This window comes from Lagenorhynchus albirostris, chromosome 4, assembly GCF_949774975.1.
Source record: "Lagenorhynchus albirostris chromosome 4, mLagAlb1.1, whole genome shotgun sequence".
NCBI lineage: Eukaryota > Metazoa > Chordata > Mammalia > Artiodactyla > Delphinidae > Lagenorhynchus > Lagenorhynchus albirostris.
Window position 1 is genome coordinate 126,730,846 of NC_083098.1, and position 17,382 is coordinate 126,748,227.

At 37.9% G+C, this 17,382-nt stretch overlaps 1 protein-coding gene across 1 annotated transcript in view; it reads right to left on the reverse strand.

The window, feature by feature from the left end:
- PDE5A (phosphodiesterase 5A) overlaps window positions 1-17,382 on the reverse strand; it is a 139,590-nt gene that overhangs the window by 102,254 nt on the left and 19,954 nt on the right. Inside the window, exon 3 of the mRNA XM_060148656.1 lies at window positions 6,606-6,695. Coding sequence (XP_060004639.1) covers window positions 6,606-6,695 — 90 coding nt within the window. The remainder of the gene's footprint in view (window positions 1-6,605; window positions 6,696-17,382) is intronic.

Genomic DNA, 17,382 nt, shown 5'->3' on the forward strand with positions numbered 1-17,382 from the left:
GATAATTTGTGGGGGGGGGGGATGAGAATATTTTTAACTTAGGCGGGGGATGAGCAGATAAAATTATGTAGCTTAAAAAAAAATAAAAAATAAATAAAAATTTAAAAAATGTTACGTAGCTTAAATTCTAGAAAACATTTACTTTTATATAAGTTGGAATTACACATTTGGTTCCATTAATGCTTTACTTTATGATTTTTGGCAGGCATTAAATCTCTCTGATTCATCAAAGCATTATATTTATTTCATAAAAATCTCATAAAATTCGCTGATATTTTTTGAAGTTTTTCACTGTTCTTTTAAAAGAAGATATAAACAATTGGACAGTTAGATAAAAATGCCCCTTTATTACACTGTAAAAGAAACTTACCATAATTCTTTTATTACAACTGCTATATTTGCATCAAAGAATTATATCATCAAATATGATAAAACAAAATCAAAATGATAAAAACAGAGAAGGAGGATAAGAGCTCTGATTCCAAATGAGATTTTTACTTAATAACTGGAGTTGACATTCAATCAAGAGAAAACAGGTATCAGCCTAGCCTGACATTATTGGATATAATCTCTACCTCAGATCAATACGAAATTTTCACAGAATTTGCACTGTTTCACAATGTCCTGCCTTCTACCTCATTGGTGCAGCCCCTATAAATTAAAAAAAAAAAAAAGCACTCATCTCCACCATGTCATAACAAGCAATACTTCAAGAGAGGGCAGTATTTCAGAAATAGGTCATCTGAGATTAGAGAGAAAGAGTTGAGTTTCCCTGCACTTCTTTACTAAACATAAAAGAACCATCTGGTTATAGAAATAACTAATGCATGTGACAAAAATAAAAAAATTGATCCAAGTGCCCAGGTCTGAAAAATCCAGTGTTAAGCCTGAAAGAAATTTAACAGCAGCTCTAAAAATTCACACACTTGCTGCACATTTTTTTCATGATGCTTCCTGTTCATATCACAGAGCACACTGGCCCAGATTAACATCAAACATGCTCCTGTAACTCTTTTATCCCTGGTAAAGATTTCTTCTTGTTTACTGGATGGACTCCTCTTAAGACATTATAGAGGATGTGACTCTGACCCCTCCTTCTCTCCCCCGCCCCTGCTCCCTGCCCTTCTTTCTCCCCACCACCACTCTCTCTCATTTTAAAGAGTCCTTCTGCAGGGTGGTTGCAACACTGAACTTTGAAGAGCCATCAGAATATAGCCAGCTCTCCTTGTCTCCACCTTCAAACCCTGCTTCTACACGTAGCCACATCCCACATCAGTGCACCTCCCACCCCCAAATCAACAGTAACCTAAATGTTTACTGCAGCGGCTCAAGAAAACATGAGGGGGAAGAAAGGAGAGTGTAGACATCATCCACGGCAGAATTTTAAGAAACCCTCTTGCCTAGGTTTAAATCTCAGCTTTGCCAGTTTTTAGTTACGTGACTTTGGCCAAGTTCCCTAAATGTCCCGTGTCTCAGTTTCATCATCTGTTAAGTGGGGATAAAATAATGACTACCTCCTATGGTTGTTATGAAGATTAAATGAATTAATATATGTCAAGTCCTTAGAATAGTTTCCACCGGATAGGCAGTTATTTCCAAAGTCCTACTCTGTCGTCCCTCAAGCCATTCTGTTATAGAGCCTGGGCTGGCTCTCTTCTCTCCCCAGACCCCTTTACTTTTTGTCTTCATTCATCTTCTCTAGCCAGTAGCTCTCTGACCTTTCCAAAATAAATTATTTCAGCTTCCTCTAGCTTCTTCAGTCCCCACTCACACACACACACACACACACACACACACACACACACACACACACACTTTGCCAGTTAGCGCCATTGTCTTAGAAGGGAGTACGGAGAGGGGAAAATTGCAAAAACTTATCCTCTGTGATTTAAAAAAAAAACTCTGTCACAGAAGTTTTAGGAATATCTATGATCCTGACTTCTAAAAAAGCATTGCACTATTACACTTATGATTATAACACTAATGAAAAGAACTCCTGAAAAATTTTAATTAGTTGAGATACTTCACTAGAGGCAGATGAAGTGATTATACATTTTACTGAATCTTAAAAATCTTCCTGAATTTTCTGGACTATGTTGTAGTTCAGACTTTAGTGTTCAATATTCAACTGCTCCCTTCAGGCAGCTCTCCAGAGTTGGTACCTTAAGTAACTGGGGTCACTAAAAGGTACCAAGGACTGTTTTATAAACAGTCAGTAATGACATTTCTTCTTAGGTTTCTTGGTAATTAGTTGGAATCAGTGTTGGCTTACTCAATACAATTGGACTAATACAAAGAGAAGAAACCAAATTTACTTTGCCTCGTTTATGAGGAAAAACAGTGAAAAGTATTTTTCTTTTACGCTTCAAGTTTGTCACAGGGTAACAGACCAGTTAAGTCAGGGACCGAGCTGCCTGTCATTTGATCCCAGCTGTTTGGTTATTACGCGGCTGATGACCTCTGCATACAACTTTATCATTCCTTGTTTCTCATAAGAGTTCAGTTAGTTCTACGTCTGCTTTAAAAAATAACAGCTGACATTTATTGATCACTCCCGGTGTGCCAGAAAGTGTGGGAGCCCTTTGCATGCACGAACACATTTAACCTTTACAACAACGCTGTGAGGCAGGTCCTCTTATAACCCTCATTCTGCAGATGAGGAAACTGAGGATCAAAGGGATCAACCAGCTCCATCCTGGTTACTCATCATGTAAGTGGTGAGGGATTCAAGCCCAGAGCAAGCAATCTTAACAATTACTCCCCAAAGCCTTACTGTGACTCTCCATTTTGATTTCAAAAGCTTCGTGGGAGAAAGAGTACTTCCTATTACGTGTATACAACAGCAAACATTGCCCTGAGTTTGTTTATGTAGCTATAATCTAAGGATAATTCTGGAAGTCGTATATGGCATCTTCTTAGGGGCCTTGATTCTCGGTCAGCCAAAGTACTTTTTATACTTCAACAGCCATGCTGAGAGTATGCCTGTTTTTCTGACTGTTTCTCTTCATTCCTTTTTTTCTGAAGAAATAATTCTCACAGGAAATAATTTCAAACCAGGCAGGGTGAGCGTGGGAGGAGAGGGAACAAGGGGGAGAGGACAGAGAATAGGGAGGGTCAGCAAGATGTTTAAAAAGCTGTTTGGAAACCTTCCCATCAGTAAAGTTACTAAGACTCCAGTGAAGTTACGGAAGGTTGTTTATCTCATGAAATGCTTCATGTGAAAAAACTTGTGTGGAAACCAGTGAAGAGCTCAGCCTTCATATCAAGTTATCATAGGGGGAAACAGACAGCGGGAGAGGATGAAGGAGCATGGAGGAAGATCGCCCTGAGGACGCTGAGGAACCCAGCGGAAATCTTAAGGAGAGCTCTGGACAATCACAATCTGGGGACCTGCAGCTGAACCCACTTTACTCAGGTCTGTTAGTGAGCAGACGACCCCCGACTGAGAGTGGGGTTATTCATTCATGCCATCAAATTTAACGGCTAAGATTTTTTAAAAATTGACCATACCATGCGTTGCCTCGGATGTGAAGCAATTGCAACTCTCATACATTGCTGGTAAAAAAGCAATACGGTACAGCCACTTTGGAAAGGAGCTTGGAAGTTTCTTATAAAATTAAACATACACCCACCATTTGACCTGGAAATTCCCCTCCTATATATTTACCAAAGAGAAATGAAAACATGTCCACAAAAAGACCTGTATGCAAACAGTGGCTTTTCTTCTAACAGACAAAAACTGGAAACAACTCAAATGTATATCGACAGATGAATGGATTATCAAATTGTGGCAGATCCATACCAAGGAATAATCACTCAGCAATAAAAAGGAACACACTGCTGACACGCAATAACATGGATGAATCTCACAAGCATCATGCTAAGTGAAAGAAGCCAGACACACAAGACTACATACAGTATGACTCCACTTATATGATTTATATGACACTCTAGAAAAGGCAAAACAACAGTGACAGAAAACAGATCAGTGATTCTCAGGGGCTGGGGGTTGAGGGAGGAGGGGGTCAACTACATGGGAAATATCTGAGGGGACAGAAATGTTCTGTATCTTGATTATAGTGGTGGTTATATAACTGTACATGCATTTGTCAAAAACTCATCAAATTATACACTTAAAATGGGTGAATTTTATGGTACGCAATTTATACCTCAATACAGTGGGGATTTTTGTTATTGTTGTTCTAGTTTAAATCATCCTCACTGGTAGTCATAAAGACAGAAACGCGTGTATCCAGAGGTTGCTCTCTTACAGAAGGGCAGTCTCACCTACTTCACCCTGTTGATTTTGCTGCACATTCTCATGGGTTCCCCCAATCCCCACTGTTCATGCTATTTAAAAAGAGATATTTAACCAGAGCATGATTCAAGCTGAATCTCTCACCCAGTACAAAGTTGTTTTTCAGGCCATGGTTTTAAAACATACTTACAAATTAAAAGCTGAACATCATCTTTTTAAGTGCACACAATCATAATCCTTGGTTTATAACTAGGGCAGCCAGATAAAATATAGGATGTCCAGTCAAATTTAATTTTAGATGAACAACAAATAATTTTTTAGTATAACTATGTCCGCAATATTGCATAAGACATGCTTTTTATTTGCTTTATCTAGCAGTCTGCTTAAGAACACCACTGGTCCATGCATGGCCTTTTCAATTTTATTTATTCATTCACAATTAATTAGCTAATTAATTATTGAATCTCATATGCATGTTGTAGCTGCAGGAATTTTTAGTAATTGTGGCTGTAACTACCCTCTTAAAAAACCATGTAGCAACTCTAAGGCACTGAGAACTTATCTTAGACTACTGATAAGTGACTGATTTAGGATCCTGTTCATCAAAATATCTGTAGACCCAGTGCATCAGCATCAACTTGTTGCTTGCTAGAAAAGAATCTCACTCAGGTCTCACCTAGACCTACTGAATTCAGAATCTGCATTTTAAGATTCATATGCACATTATTGTTTTAGAAGCACTGATTTAGAAAACCGTGTTTTAGGAAAATTCCCAAGGGCATATGCAGGGTGGATTAAAGGGAAATTGACTTAAAGTACAGAAACCCCTCACAAGAATATTTTAAAAGTTCAGGCATTACTTCAAGATCTGAATTATGGTACAGGCAGCAGGAATGAAAAGAAAGAGATCAAAATGAGAAACAGTAACAGAAAAAAAAAAAAAATCGATGGGACTTGGTAAAGGACTGGATGGAGGACGGAGAGGAAAGATGTCAGAATCTGAATATAAATCGAGTAGAACCAGCAAAGTGTTTCTTGTATCCCTGGCAGTGGTTCTCAACCTTAGCAGCACATGAAAACCACCTGGGAGCTTTAAGAAATACTGATGCCTAGGTCCCAACACCAGAGATTCTGATTTAAGGTGAAACCTGGGCATTAGAAGTTCGAAATGCTCCCCAGGTGATTTTAACGTGCAGCCAAGGTTAAGAACCACAAATATGGGCTCTTTCAATCTATTTGTTTTCACTTAGGAAAATGATTTTCAACCCTGGTTACACTTTAGAATTCTTGGGGGAATCTTTAAAAATGTATCCGTATCTAGACCCTGCCCTTAGGGATTCTAATTTAATTGGTAATATTTTAGAGTCTCACAGTTGATTGTAATGTGTAGACAGGGCTGAGGACACTCAATTGAAGCATTCAGTTTAAATGATGATTAACTATTTTTTTCCTCAAATGAAGAGAGAATTCAGTGCTTACAGAATCCAAACCTTCTAGTTAGATGAAATATAAACCAACCTATTTTCATTTGCTTGTTACAATTTCACAATAAATTTTGCTTGGTGTTATATACAATTTCTATTTTTTCAAAACCTCATTTTGAATCCAAACAAAAAAATCAGCTGATTACCACTGCAATTGGATAACCATTTATGAAACAAGCGTTATTCAGATGTGTAAAATATAACATGAAATAAATTGATTACAACCACAATTATACATCTTAGGATTCAGTAAGGTCCTCAGGAAAGAGGGGTAAAGAAATGACATGTCTAGGGACTTCCCTGGTGGTGCAGTGGTTAAGAATCTGCCTGCCAACGCAGGGGACATGGGTTTGAACCCTGGTCCGGGAAGATCCCACACGCCATGGAGCAACTAAGCCCATGTGCCACAACTACTGAGCCTGCGCTCTAGAGCCCATGAGCCACAACTACTGAGCCCGTGTGCCACAACTACTGAAGCCCACGAGCCTAGAGCCCGTGCTCCACAAGAGAAGCTACCTCGTTGAGGAGCCCGTGCACCGCAACAAAGAGTAGCCCCCATTCAACGCAACTAGAGAAACCCCATGTACAGCAATTAAGACCCAATACAGCCATAAATAAATACATAAATTTATTAAATAAAAAGAAATGACATGTCTAAAATTTATTTCTAAGTCAAAGTAAAGTACCAGGAGTCAACCCTATTACTAAAGTCTAAATAAAAAACATCAAGCAGAACATTTAAGCACTTTATAGTTAACTTGTCACTACAGCATTATTTCGTAAGTGTGCAAAGTGAAAAATTGTTTTCAAAAAGAAAAATGTTTCTAAATGACCTTTTAGAATAAAATGGAAAATTGGCTTACCTCTTCCCTATGATTCTTAATTGGCATACAAAGAATACTTTGTGTCTTGTAGCCTGTAATTTGGTCAACTTCTGCATTGAACCGAGGATCCTAGTAAAGAAGAAGAAATTCAATTTAGCGACTGACCTGTTCAAAGATTGATTTGATTTTTCTGATTTATAGGATTAGAGAAATCTAATTGTCGACTCACCTTGTTGCTCTGAATGACAATTTTATTATTGTAAAAGGCATCAAAGCATACAAGTACATATCATCTTTGACAAAGATAAATTTAAGGGTTTTTTGGCAGCTAGTATTTATGAAAAAAATACAGATGTAAACAAATGTTAAGAAATAAAGGAAATTCAAAATATTAACCAATTTAGATAGCCTCACTTAAACTCAGGAAAAAGTGGCAACTCTCCTCCTCTGTAATACAATTTGCCTATTCCCATCGCACTGATTCTTCTGGAAAAGAAAAGCATCTTTGGTCTGAAACTTTTCCTATAAAACCTACCACCTCCAAAATGACCTTTTCAATACTGACTTGACTTCCCTTGTAATGACTGTATATATATTTCCTCAGTACTCTGTATTTCTATCTCAGGTGTTTCATAAGAATTAAAATCTTATCTTTTCTTTCTTTTTGTATATAATAAAACTGCATGGCCTTCATCAGACTACAAACAATTCCTCAATCTTTTGAATCTCTTTCCCCTTTTACAAAGTACATCTTCCCACATCCAATAATCACAAAGGACTGCTGAAAGGTGTAAAAGTTCTAAATGTGGGTTAAAGAAAGAAAGATACAGGCTATCTTCCATTAAACCAGATTGAGAAGATCAAAGGTAGGCTGTAAATTCTATGAGGGGCTTTTTTTGGTTCACCACACTGTATTCCCAAGATTAGCACAGGAACTCAAAAACATCTGTTAAACAAATGAAGGAATTCATTAACAAATGATATCACAGTTATCCAACGTGATCACTTTTAGCTTACTATAGTTTAAAGCAAACCTTACAGGTAGGAGGAAAAATATACTCAAGGAAATGGACACAGACCAGTACAGGAGATACAATTAGAACGGAAGCAAACATACCAGAACATAAACATCTGAATGAATATTGTTCCCCTCAAAGCAATAGCCTTGGGAACTTACATGCTCAACCTAATAATAGCATTATTGTTCTAAAACCTCTGCTTTTGGAATTCCCTTCAGAAAATATGGAATAGTCACACTGGAAAAATCCTCATCTTTGAAGGTCATGTCTTTTTTTTTTTTTTTTTTAATTAGTCTAAAGTCATGCAAAGCCAAAGCTGTGAATGAAGTAAACGATTCCATCAACTCGGGTCAGAAATGAGGCCGATTTTCCCCATGGGAGGACCAAACATGGCATTAAAGGCAATTTCAAAAGAAGAGCTATAAAATGGTAGAAAATCAATGCAAATATTTTATATTATAAATATACACGACTGCATTTTTAGTTTTTCTGCAAACATGCTCAAAGTTATACTGAAAGACAGAGAAAACCTTGGCTCAATGTTTCCAAAAAACAGTCCTTAAATAGCATACTATATTGCAAGGTATCTAAAGAAAGCAGACAGGATACTGACACGGACAAATTAAAAGAAGATAAAAATTATGACTTTATATAGTGAATTATTCTACAAGTTAATAATCAAAATATGAATAGAAATGCATCCTCAGCAATTATTTTGTTAATGAATATCTGAATTACAAGACCAATTTATAAAAAAGAGGATTAAACCCAACTATCTAATCAAAGCAGGAGTCTGAAATTAGTAGCACTTTCATAGAATTTTTTTGTGCATACTGGAAGTTTAAAATAAACAGCAGCCCTGGATTTCATTCTTCATTGAAGGAGGTAGGAGTAATGTATACTTCAAAATCACTTTAAGTGAATTTTGGCATCTCAAAGAATTTTTCCTTTAATAATGTACCCAGTGCAGGGGCTATAAACACATAGAGAACTTCTAACCCCTCTAGGTCCAAGTAAACATTGAAAGAAAAACGGAGCACTATTATTTCATTATTATTGTGATTATTTCTTTCACTGTTTATGAGAACATGACAGTGTAAAAAAACCACAAAGCTTAGATATCCATCTCCCATACTAAAACAACTAGTACCAGACTTGCCCTCCTGCTGAAAAATACAAGATTAGACCAAATACATGCGATAACTAAACTACACACAGTGAAGAAGGGAATACACATGATGGCCTTGCAATAATCCGGTTCCTCCTGGGGGCAGGCAGGTGGTATCCTGGGGGCAGGCAGAGTAACAGCTCCAAATAGAACTGAATTCAGGGCTTCTAAAGTGGCTGGTATGTGCAAGGCAAAGTACCTGATAAGAGAGGCTGTGCTTTGGGTGGGGTTAGGGGTGTAAAGGAGGATTGGCAGAAGAGTGAGTGGCTAGTCACTTCACAGACATGTATTTGGCAAGACTCTAAGAGACCTAGCAAAGATTACCTGTTGAAGGCTGAAAGTGAATGGCGATAACCAATTCTAAAAATGTTTGAAGACACTGGGGTTCTACCCACCAGAGGAGATACCTCACTAGGCACCTCAGGCATTCAGCTGAGACGCAGAAAGGCCACTCCTTGGGGGGTAAGGACCTGAGCAGCATTCCCTAAGACTAAATTTAAAACTAAAGTAGATCCATCCTAACAAATAATAACACCAAACCTGACAGGACCGAAAGGATCTTCCAGTAACTCCACTGTCTACAAGAACAAAGGTCAGCTCTGTTTTAAAGGAAGTTGATATAATCCAAATGCCCTGCAACAAAACATTTGCAATGTCCAGCATACAATAAAAAAAAAATCACAACACATGTGAAGAAACAGGAAATTGAAACCCACCGTGAAGAAAAAAAGCAGTCAATAGAAAACGACCCCAAGATTATTCAGATGTTGGAGTTAACAAACAGGGACCTCAAAGCAGCTATTATAAATGTATTTAAGGACTGAAGAGAAAATATGGTAATAATGAACAGATGGAAATCTCTGCAGAAAGAAAAAGTATTTTTAAAAAGCCAAATGTAAATTCTAGAACTGAAAAGTACAAAGTCTAAAACCAAGAGTTCACTGATGGATTTAACAGCAGATTGGAAACAATGGAAGGGTCAGTGAACCTGAAGACAGATGGACAGAAAGTATCCAATCCAAAGGACTGAGAGGACAAAAAAAAAAAAACCTGTAAAAAGTTAACAGAGCCTCAGTGTTCTGTGGGACAACATCAAATAGTCTAACATATATACAACTGGAGTCCAAAGAGAAGAGAATGGAGCAGAAAAAATATTTAAACACATGACCAAAAATTTCCCAAAGTTAGTGAAAACCTTAAATATATACACAGTGTGAAAATGATATATACTATGAAACATACAAGGTGAAAAATGAAGCCGAGCAGACTTCTCATAAGAAAAGTGAAAACCAGAAAAAAGTGGGAGAACTTTTTAAGTGTTAAAAGAAAACTACTATTAACTGAGAATCGTCTAGACAGTGAAAATATCTTTCAAGATTACAGGCAAAATAAAGCCATTTTCAGATAAACAAAATCAGAGAATTCGTCACCACCAGACCAGGACTAAAGAAATGTTAATGAGAGTTCTTCAGCTTGAAGAGAAAGATAAGAGATTCTACAGAAGGGAGTAAAGGGCTTGGAACATGGCTTGAGCACATGCACAAATATATGAAGAATAAGGAAACGAATCCACAAAGACATTGCTATGATTTATGTCAACGAGTGTACTGCCTATGTTTTCCTCTAGGAGTTTTATAGTATCTGGTCTTACATTTAGGTCTTTAATCCATTTTGAGTTTATTTTTGTGTATGGTCTTAGAAAATGTTCTAATTTCATTCTTTTACATGTAGCTGTTCAGTTTTCCCAGCACCACTTATTGAAGAGACTGTCTTTTATCCATTGTATATTCTTGCCTCTTTTGTCAGAGATTTGTTGTGTGTGTGTGTGTGTGTGTGTGTGTGTGTGTGTGTGTGTGTTATGGAATATTACTCAGCCATAAAAAAGAATGAAATAATGTCATTTGCAGCAACATGGATGGACCTACAGATTACCATACTACGTGAAGTAAGCCAGACATAGAAAGACAAATATTATATGATATCACTTATGTGTGGAATCTAAAAAAGAAAAGAAAAAGACATAAATGAACTTATTTACAAGACAGAAACAGTCCCTCAGACATAGAAAACAAACTTATGGAAAGGGGAGGGTAATAAATTAGGAGTTTGGGATTAACATATACACATTACTATATATAAAACAGATAATCAACAAGGACCTGCTGTGTAGCACAGGGAACTATATTCAATATTTTCTAATAACCTATAAGAGAAAAGAATCTGAGAAAGAACATATATATATATATTACATATATAATATATATAATATTATATTATATATATTAAGAAAAGAGGAAGAAAAAATATACCTTGAGGTGTTAGATTGAAGTTGGAGGTAAGAATTCATTGTTTATCATATAGTGAGTAGTTACATATAGGAATAAATAAAATATAAGTGTCTGTGTATCTGTGTATATATTTTTTTCTAGCTCTGTCTGCTGATAAACTAGTAGCAGTGAGCACACCTACTGCCTAGATCCTGGTTTCTAAATACCATCCCCTCCACTGAAAGGAACCAGGGCTCCTTGGGAAAAAGAATGATCATAGGGCTAGGGCAGGGAAAGTAAAAGATGAGTCTGGAACATCTTGTTAAGCAGTTAAAACTTTCAGCTCCCCTAGAAAGCAAGAAAATGCCAAGAGTGATGGGGACATTATCAAAAAGACATAGGAGCCGGTAAATCTGATATAATCTGAGAATTTGAATAAATAAAGATAGTAACAGAGCATAAGTCATTAAACAAAATTAAAATGTCCATAATGATAGAAATAAATAAATAATGAATGAATAAAGAAGGCAAAGCCCTTCTTTACATTGGAATGCCGACTAACATATATATAAGGTATTATGAAGTTGGAAAATCAGTGGATGACAAAACTGGTAAAGGTACTGATGAGGAATAGAATATCTACACAATATCAAAATATCTCCTCTTAAGATACTTAATTACAATGGGAAAATTATAACTTTATAGTGGAAAAACCTAGTGGATACCGCTTTAACCAAGTTATCAAATTTAACATCATCAATACTGGGGTAGAGTAACATCATATGCTACCTGGTAACATATGCTAAGAAGGTCTGTGGTATAATAAAAAATATACTGGTCTAGCATAGAGCTCCTCAAACCCTTGGAATTTCCTGAGTGATAGGAGATTCTTTTTATATTCATAACAAACCCCTTACAACCATTCCTGAGTTCATGCTAACGAGAAGACCCACAGGGGTGTGGGGGGGCGGGGGGGGATGGCCTCAAATAGCTTCAGGATGGGGGCTGGCTGCCAAGTGATTAGAGGATTAGAACTTTCAGCCCCACCACTGACTTCTGGATAGGAGAGAGGGGGCTGAAGCTTGAGTCCGATCACCAGTGGCCATGATTTAATCAACCGCGCCATCAGATCTGAGGGAACTTTTGGGCTGGTGGAGATAACTGTGTGCTGGGACGGTGGTGCACCTCTCCCTTCCCCGGCCCCCGCCGAGAGGGCATGGAAGTTTTGTGCCCCCCGCCTGCCTCGCTCCTTGCCCTATGCACCTCTTCTATTTGGCTATTTCTGAATTGCATCCTCTATAATAAAACTGTCATTTTAAGTAGTGCTTTAGTGTTTTCCTGAGTTCTGAGTCATTTTAGGACATTATTAAACCGGAGCAGGGAACCCCGGAATTTGTAGTCAGCCAGACATAAGTGTGGCTAGCCTGGGTATCCTATTTAGGGCTGGTATCTGAAGCGGGGACGGCACTGTGGGACTGAGTCCTTAACCTGTGGCGTCTGCACGAACTGCAGGAGCTAGTGTCAGAATTGAGCTGGATTGTAGGACACCCCAGCTGGTGTAGGAGAAGCAAAGAATTGATTGCTGTTTGTAAAACCAAACTAGGTCTCAAGATCAACATCTGTCGTATTCCTGCCAAAACTGCCTGACTTGAATCAATTCAAGAAAAACATTCTACAAGATAACTGGCCTGTATTCTTCCAAACTACATGTAAAGAAAGATAAAGAAACACTGAGAAACTATTCCAGATTTAATGGAGACCAAAGAGATAGGACAAGTATGTGCAATATGTAATCCTGAATTACAGCCTTGATCAGAGTGAAAAGAATAACTATAAAGGACATTCATGGAACAACTGACCAAATTTGACTATGGAATGTTTGATAATAGTACAGTATCATAAAATTTCCAGATTTTGATAAATGTATCACAGTTGTATAAGAGAATATTCTTGTTATAAACTATACACTGAAATATTTAGTAAAAATGTCTCCAAATGGTTCAGAAAAAAATAATCTGCATATATTACTTATATGTATTATATATAGGAAAAGAAAATAATAAAGCAAATGGGGCAAAATATAAACGATTGGAGAATCTGGGTAAAGGGTATACACAAGTTTCTGATGCTGGTCTTGCAACTTTTCTTTAAGCTTGAAATGGTATAAAAATAAAAATAACAGGAAACAAAAAGGAAATAACACAGTAGACTTGCCAAATTATATGCACTGGTTTTCTTCCACAAAGTGGAATACCTAGAGATTATTAGAACATTGAACAAAGATATAGCAGTTCCCAAACTGTGTTCCCTGGGGCACAATTACACCATGACAAAATTATCAAATTTAATAATTTATCAAAACTAAATAATTTATCAAAATTAGAACAGTTGCTATTGTTATCTCTTTCCTCTGAGATTCATTTTGGAAATAATTTTATTCACCAGAAATTCACTTGAGCAGCAAGTGAGACCTGCAGGATGAGAGATGGTGAAGATTTATTTACCTGGAAAAGGACTGAAAAGGAAGGAATGAAGTGCGAGTGGGAGGAGTAGCGGCTCCACGGTGAAGGCCACATGAGTGACAATGTGACCCTTCCCTAAGATCCTCCAAGTTTTCTCCCTAGCAATCATAGGATCCATGGAGAGGTTGTCCCATGGAAACAGGAGAAGAGCCCAGGTTTTGCATTCCAGTTGACTTAGGAAAAAAAGGGCTGTGTAGACAATAGAAATCCTCTGACATAGGAAATCTTGCGGAGTCTTAAGGCTTCCATAAGACGTGGAACCAGGGGTTCAGGCAATCTGTGATGGTTAATTTTATGTGTCAACTTGACTAGGCTAAGGGATACCCAAATAGCTGATAAAACATTACTTCCAGGTGTGCCTGTGAGGATGTCTCCAGAAGAGATGAACATTTGAATCAGGAGAATGAGTAAAGATCTTCATCAATGCCAGTGGGCATCAGCCAATCCCTTGAGTACCTGAATAGAACAAAAAAGGCAGAGGAAGGACAAATTTGCTCTCTAAGATATCCATCTTCTCTTGCCCTCCTGCTGTCCATCAGAGCTCCTGGTTCTAAAGCTTTCGGCCTCAGACACAGACCAGAGTTATACTCTTGGCCCCCCTCATTCTTAGGCCTTCAGACTCTGAATTACACCATCAACTTTCCTGATTCTCCAGCGTGCAGATGGCAGGCAGACTGTGGAACTTCTAGGCCTCCATATCCAAGTGGCTAATTCCTAGAGTACATCACTTCTTATTTATCTCTATTTATCCCACTGGCTCTGTTTCTCTGAAGAACACTGACTGATACACAATCCAATCTAGATACTGGATGATATCTAGTTTTTATATACGAGGACAATGCCAACACATTTATACAGTGGCTCTGATTATTATGTGTTAATATTTTATTATGATGAAATGCTCTGCCATGTTCAAGAAAGTTGCGTGAATGATGGGCTGACGAAGGAGGAGATGATGTGTGACTGAACGTCACTGGTGTCTGTGATCTAATTGAGACTCACTGGTCTAAGGTGTTGATCTTGTCTTACATTTTAAAATATGAATGTGTTATTTTATTAGTAATAAAACAGTTGAATCTCCAAGTTTATATCATTCTGTTACAAAGTTTTAAAAAGTGAATCAAATGTTGACCATGTCTTACAATTAATCTATCTAGGAGACTATTATTTCACTCTGAGCTTCAATCTGAGCACTACTCTATTTCATGGCCACTTCTTGGTTTTCTACTGCTACGTCATAACTTTTAAGTGTTCTATGGTCACATAAGCTAAAGAAATGTGTCATTTTTACAGACACCTATTTAAGGAAGTAGGACTCAGAAAACATAGAATATACTTTGATATTCTGATTATTTTCACAAAAGGCTATGAGACAGTATTTTGACTATTCAAGCTATGAGTGAGCTAAGTAATGAATTAGCCACTAGCCAACTGACTTCCACTGTTAATACCAATGTAAATTATGTCACAGATCAATCCCACAACTTCTAATGAAATTCCTGGGACAGGAATAACTTCCGCAAGGCCTCTATAAACACAGATCAAGGGTGTCAAGGGTGAAGCAGCAACATGAGAAATCCACAGGCTAAGAGGCTTCACCCTGGGGTCACTGCAAATCAAGAACACTGGGCCTATTTCAGATGGCAGTACAAGAATTAAATTATTACTAACTGCAAGACAAAAACTACACCATCAAAACTCTAAAGATGGTAAACAGATTAAATAAATTGTATATAAATGAAGAAATCCTCAGGGCTGGAGAAACTTAGGATCGTGCAGACAAATGGAGGCTTTCTCAGCAAAGCTACAGCATATTTATGGTCCTACTGTACTTGGGACTATAGTGCCATTGAAAAGCGGAAACCCAGCTGTCACCTAAGACAGGAAGGGAATTCTGCAAACTCGGCAGCGATTCTGCAGCTGTGTCCTTAATACCCCTCTTGGAGTTTGCCATGGTGTGATGTTACTCACAGAGCTCAAGGAGGTCATGGAGATAGCTCCGTGAAGAATCAAAATGGAAAAGACTGCTGGTATAGAGTGGATTCTGACACCTATCTCAGGATCTAATCTATCCGAACTATCACATCTCTCCCCAGATCCCTGCCCTCAGTATTCCCCACCAGTTACCATTATTTATTCAACCAACTTCAAAACCCGAGTCTTCTCCAACTCCTCTCTCCTCCTCACTTCCATCTCCTATTAGCTGCCAAGTCTAGCAGAGTCAGCTTCTTCTTCGTTAATCCATTCCCTCCTTTTGGTCCTGAAGGCCAGTGCCCTGGTTCAGGTCCTTACTTCCTCAGACTATTAAAATAACCTATCCTCCCAGTTTCCAGTATTTTTCCCCAATTCCTTTTATGACCACCATATTATTCATCTTTCTAAATCACAGTCTGGGGCTTCCCTAGTGGCGCAGTGGTTGAGAGTCCGCCTGCCGTTGCAGGGGACACGGGTTCGTGCCCCGGTCCGGGAGGATCCCACATGCTGCGGAGCGGCTGGGCCCGTGAGCCATGGCCACTGAGCCTGTGCGTCCGGAGCCTGTGCTCCGCAACGGGAGAGGCCACAACAGTGAGAGGCCCGCGTACCGCAAAAAAATAAAAATAAAATAAATCACAGTCTGAATCATGCCGGTTCCCCTTTCAAACCATCTTCAGTTATTCCTCATAGCTCTGAATCAAACATATACTCCTCAGCTTGGCATTCAAGACCCCAGTAATCTCCAGCAGCTCCTCAACATCTATACTATCACCCACACGTTTCCATACGAGCACCACATGGTCCAACTTCCTGTCTCTTCTGCAAACTTCTCTTTACATCTGGATCTCACTATGCACACAACTCAATCTACTCCAATCTCACCCATCTTCCAGGGTCCACATCAATCACTGCTTCCTCAAAGAAACCTCTCTCCGTCTCCCCAATTATATGTGATCTCCTGCTTCCCTGAACCTAACACATTTTCCCTGGATCTATTATGACCTGCTTTCCATTCTACTTATTTATCTCATCTACTATAATTTTCTCCCAATCACTATTTATTAAGACTTATCTATGTTCCAGGCACTATGTTCCAGGCATCAGGAATACAGGGGTGACTAAAACATCTATGACCCCTCAAATTACACAGAGGAGCCTCAAGCTAGTATTACTATGGAAACTTCATAGTGTACCACGTGATAAGTAGCTAGAACATAATTCATAAACATAGTAAGTATCATTCAATTAAGATGCTTTGTTTAAAACCTCTATTTCTAGTAATAAAAGATTAATTTTAACTGGGAAATTTCAAGAATCATATAGTGTAATCTTTAAGTCCATAACTGAAGTAAAAGTGGAATAAATATCAAACCTTTCCATCGAAATACTGTAGGGCAAAAATTTCCATTTTTTGAAGCTATCCGTAAATTTATTTGTTTAATAAAACAAACGAAAGAGTGGAAAGAAAGAAAATCAGACTTTGCTGTCAATGGGAGTTCAAATGAATGAATATGATTAACTGAATGAATGAATTTAAAAAGACCATGGGTTTGGTTTTCTGATGGCTTTTGGACCTATCATTTTAGAATATTAGTAAATTCCCAGAAGTTCACATGGAGATAACATAGATAGGGGATATGTAGAGTGATCAGGTAAAAAGATGAAAGAATACAAATATGAGATGACCTATGTTAAATTATCATTAAGGAGAAAAACAGGACAAGACTTCTCTCGGGCCTCTATCCTTGACCCAGACATTAGCGAAGAAACTCTGACATTTAAAAGATGGGAAAGTTCTTGCCATATATTCCCATTTTAAATAAGTACACACGTTACTACATCTCAGTGTCAAATATCCCCACGATT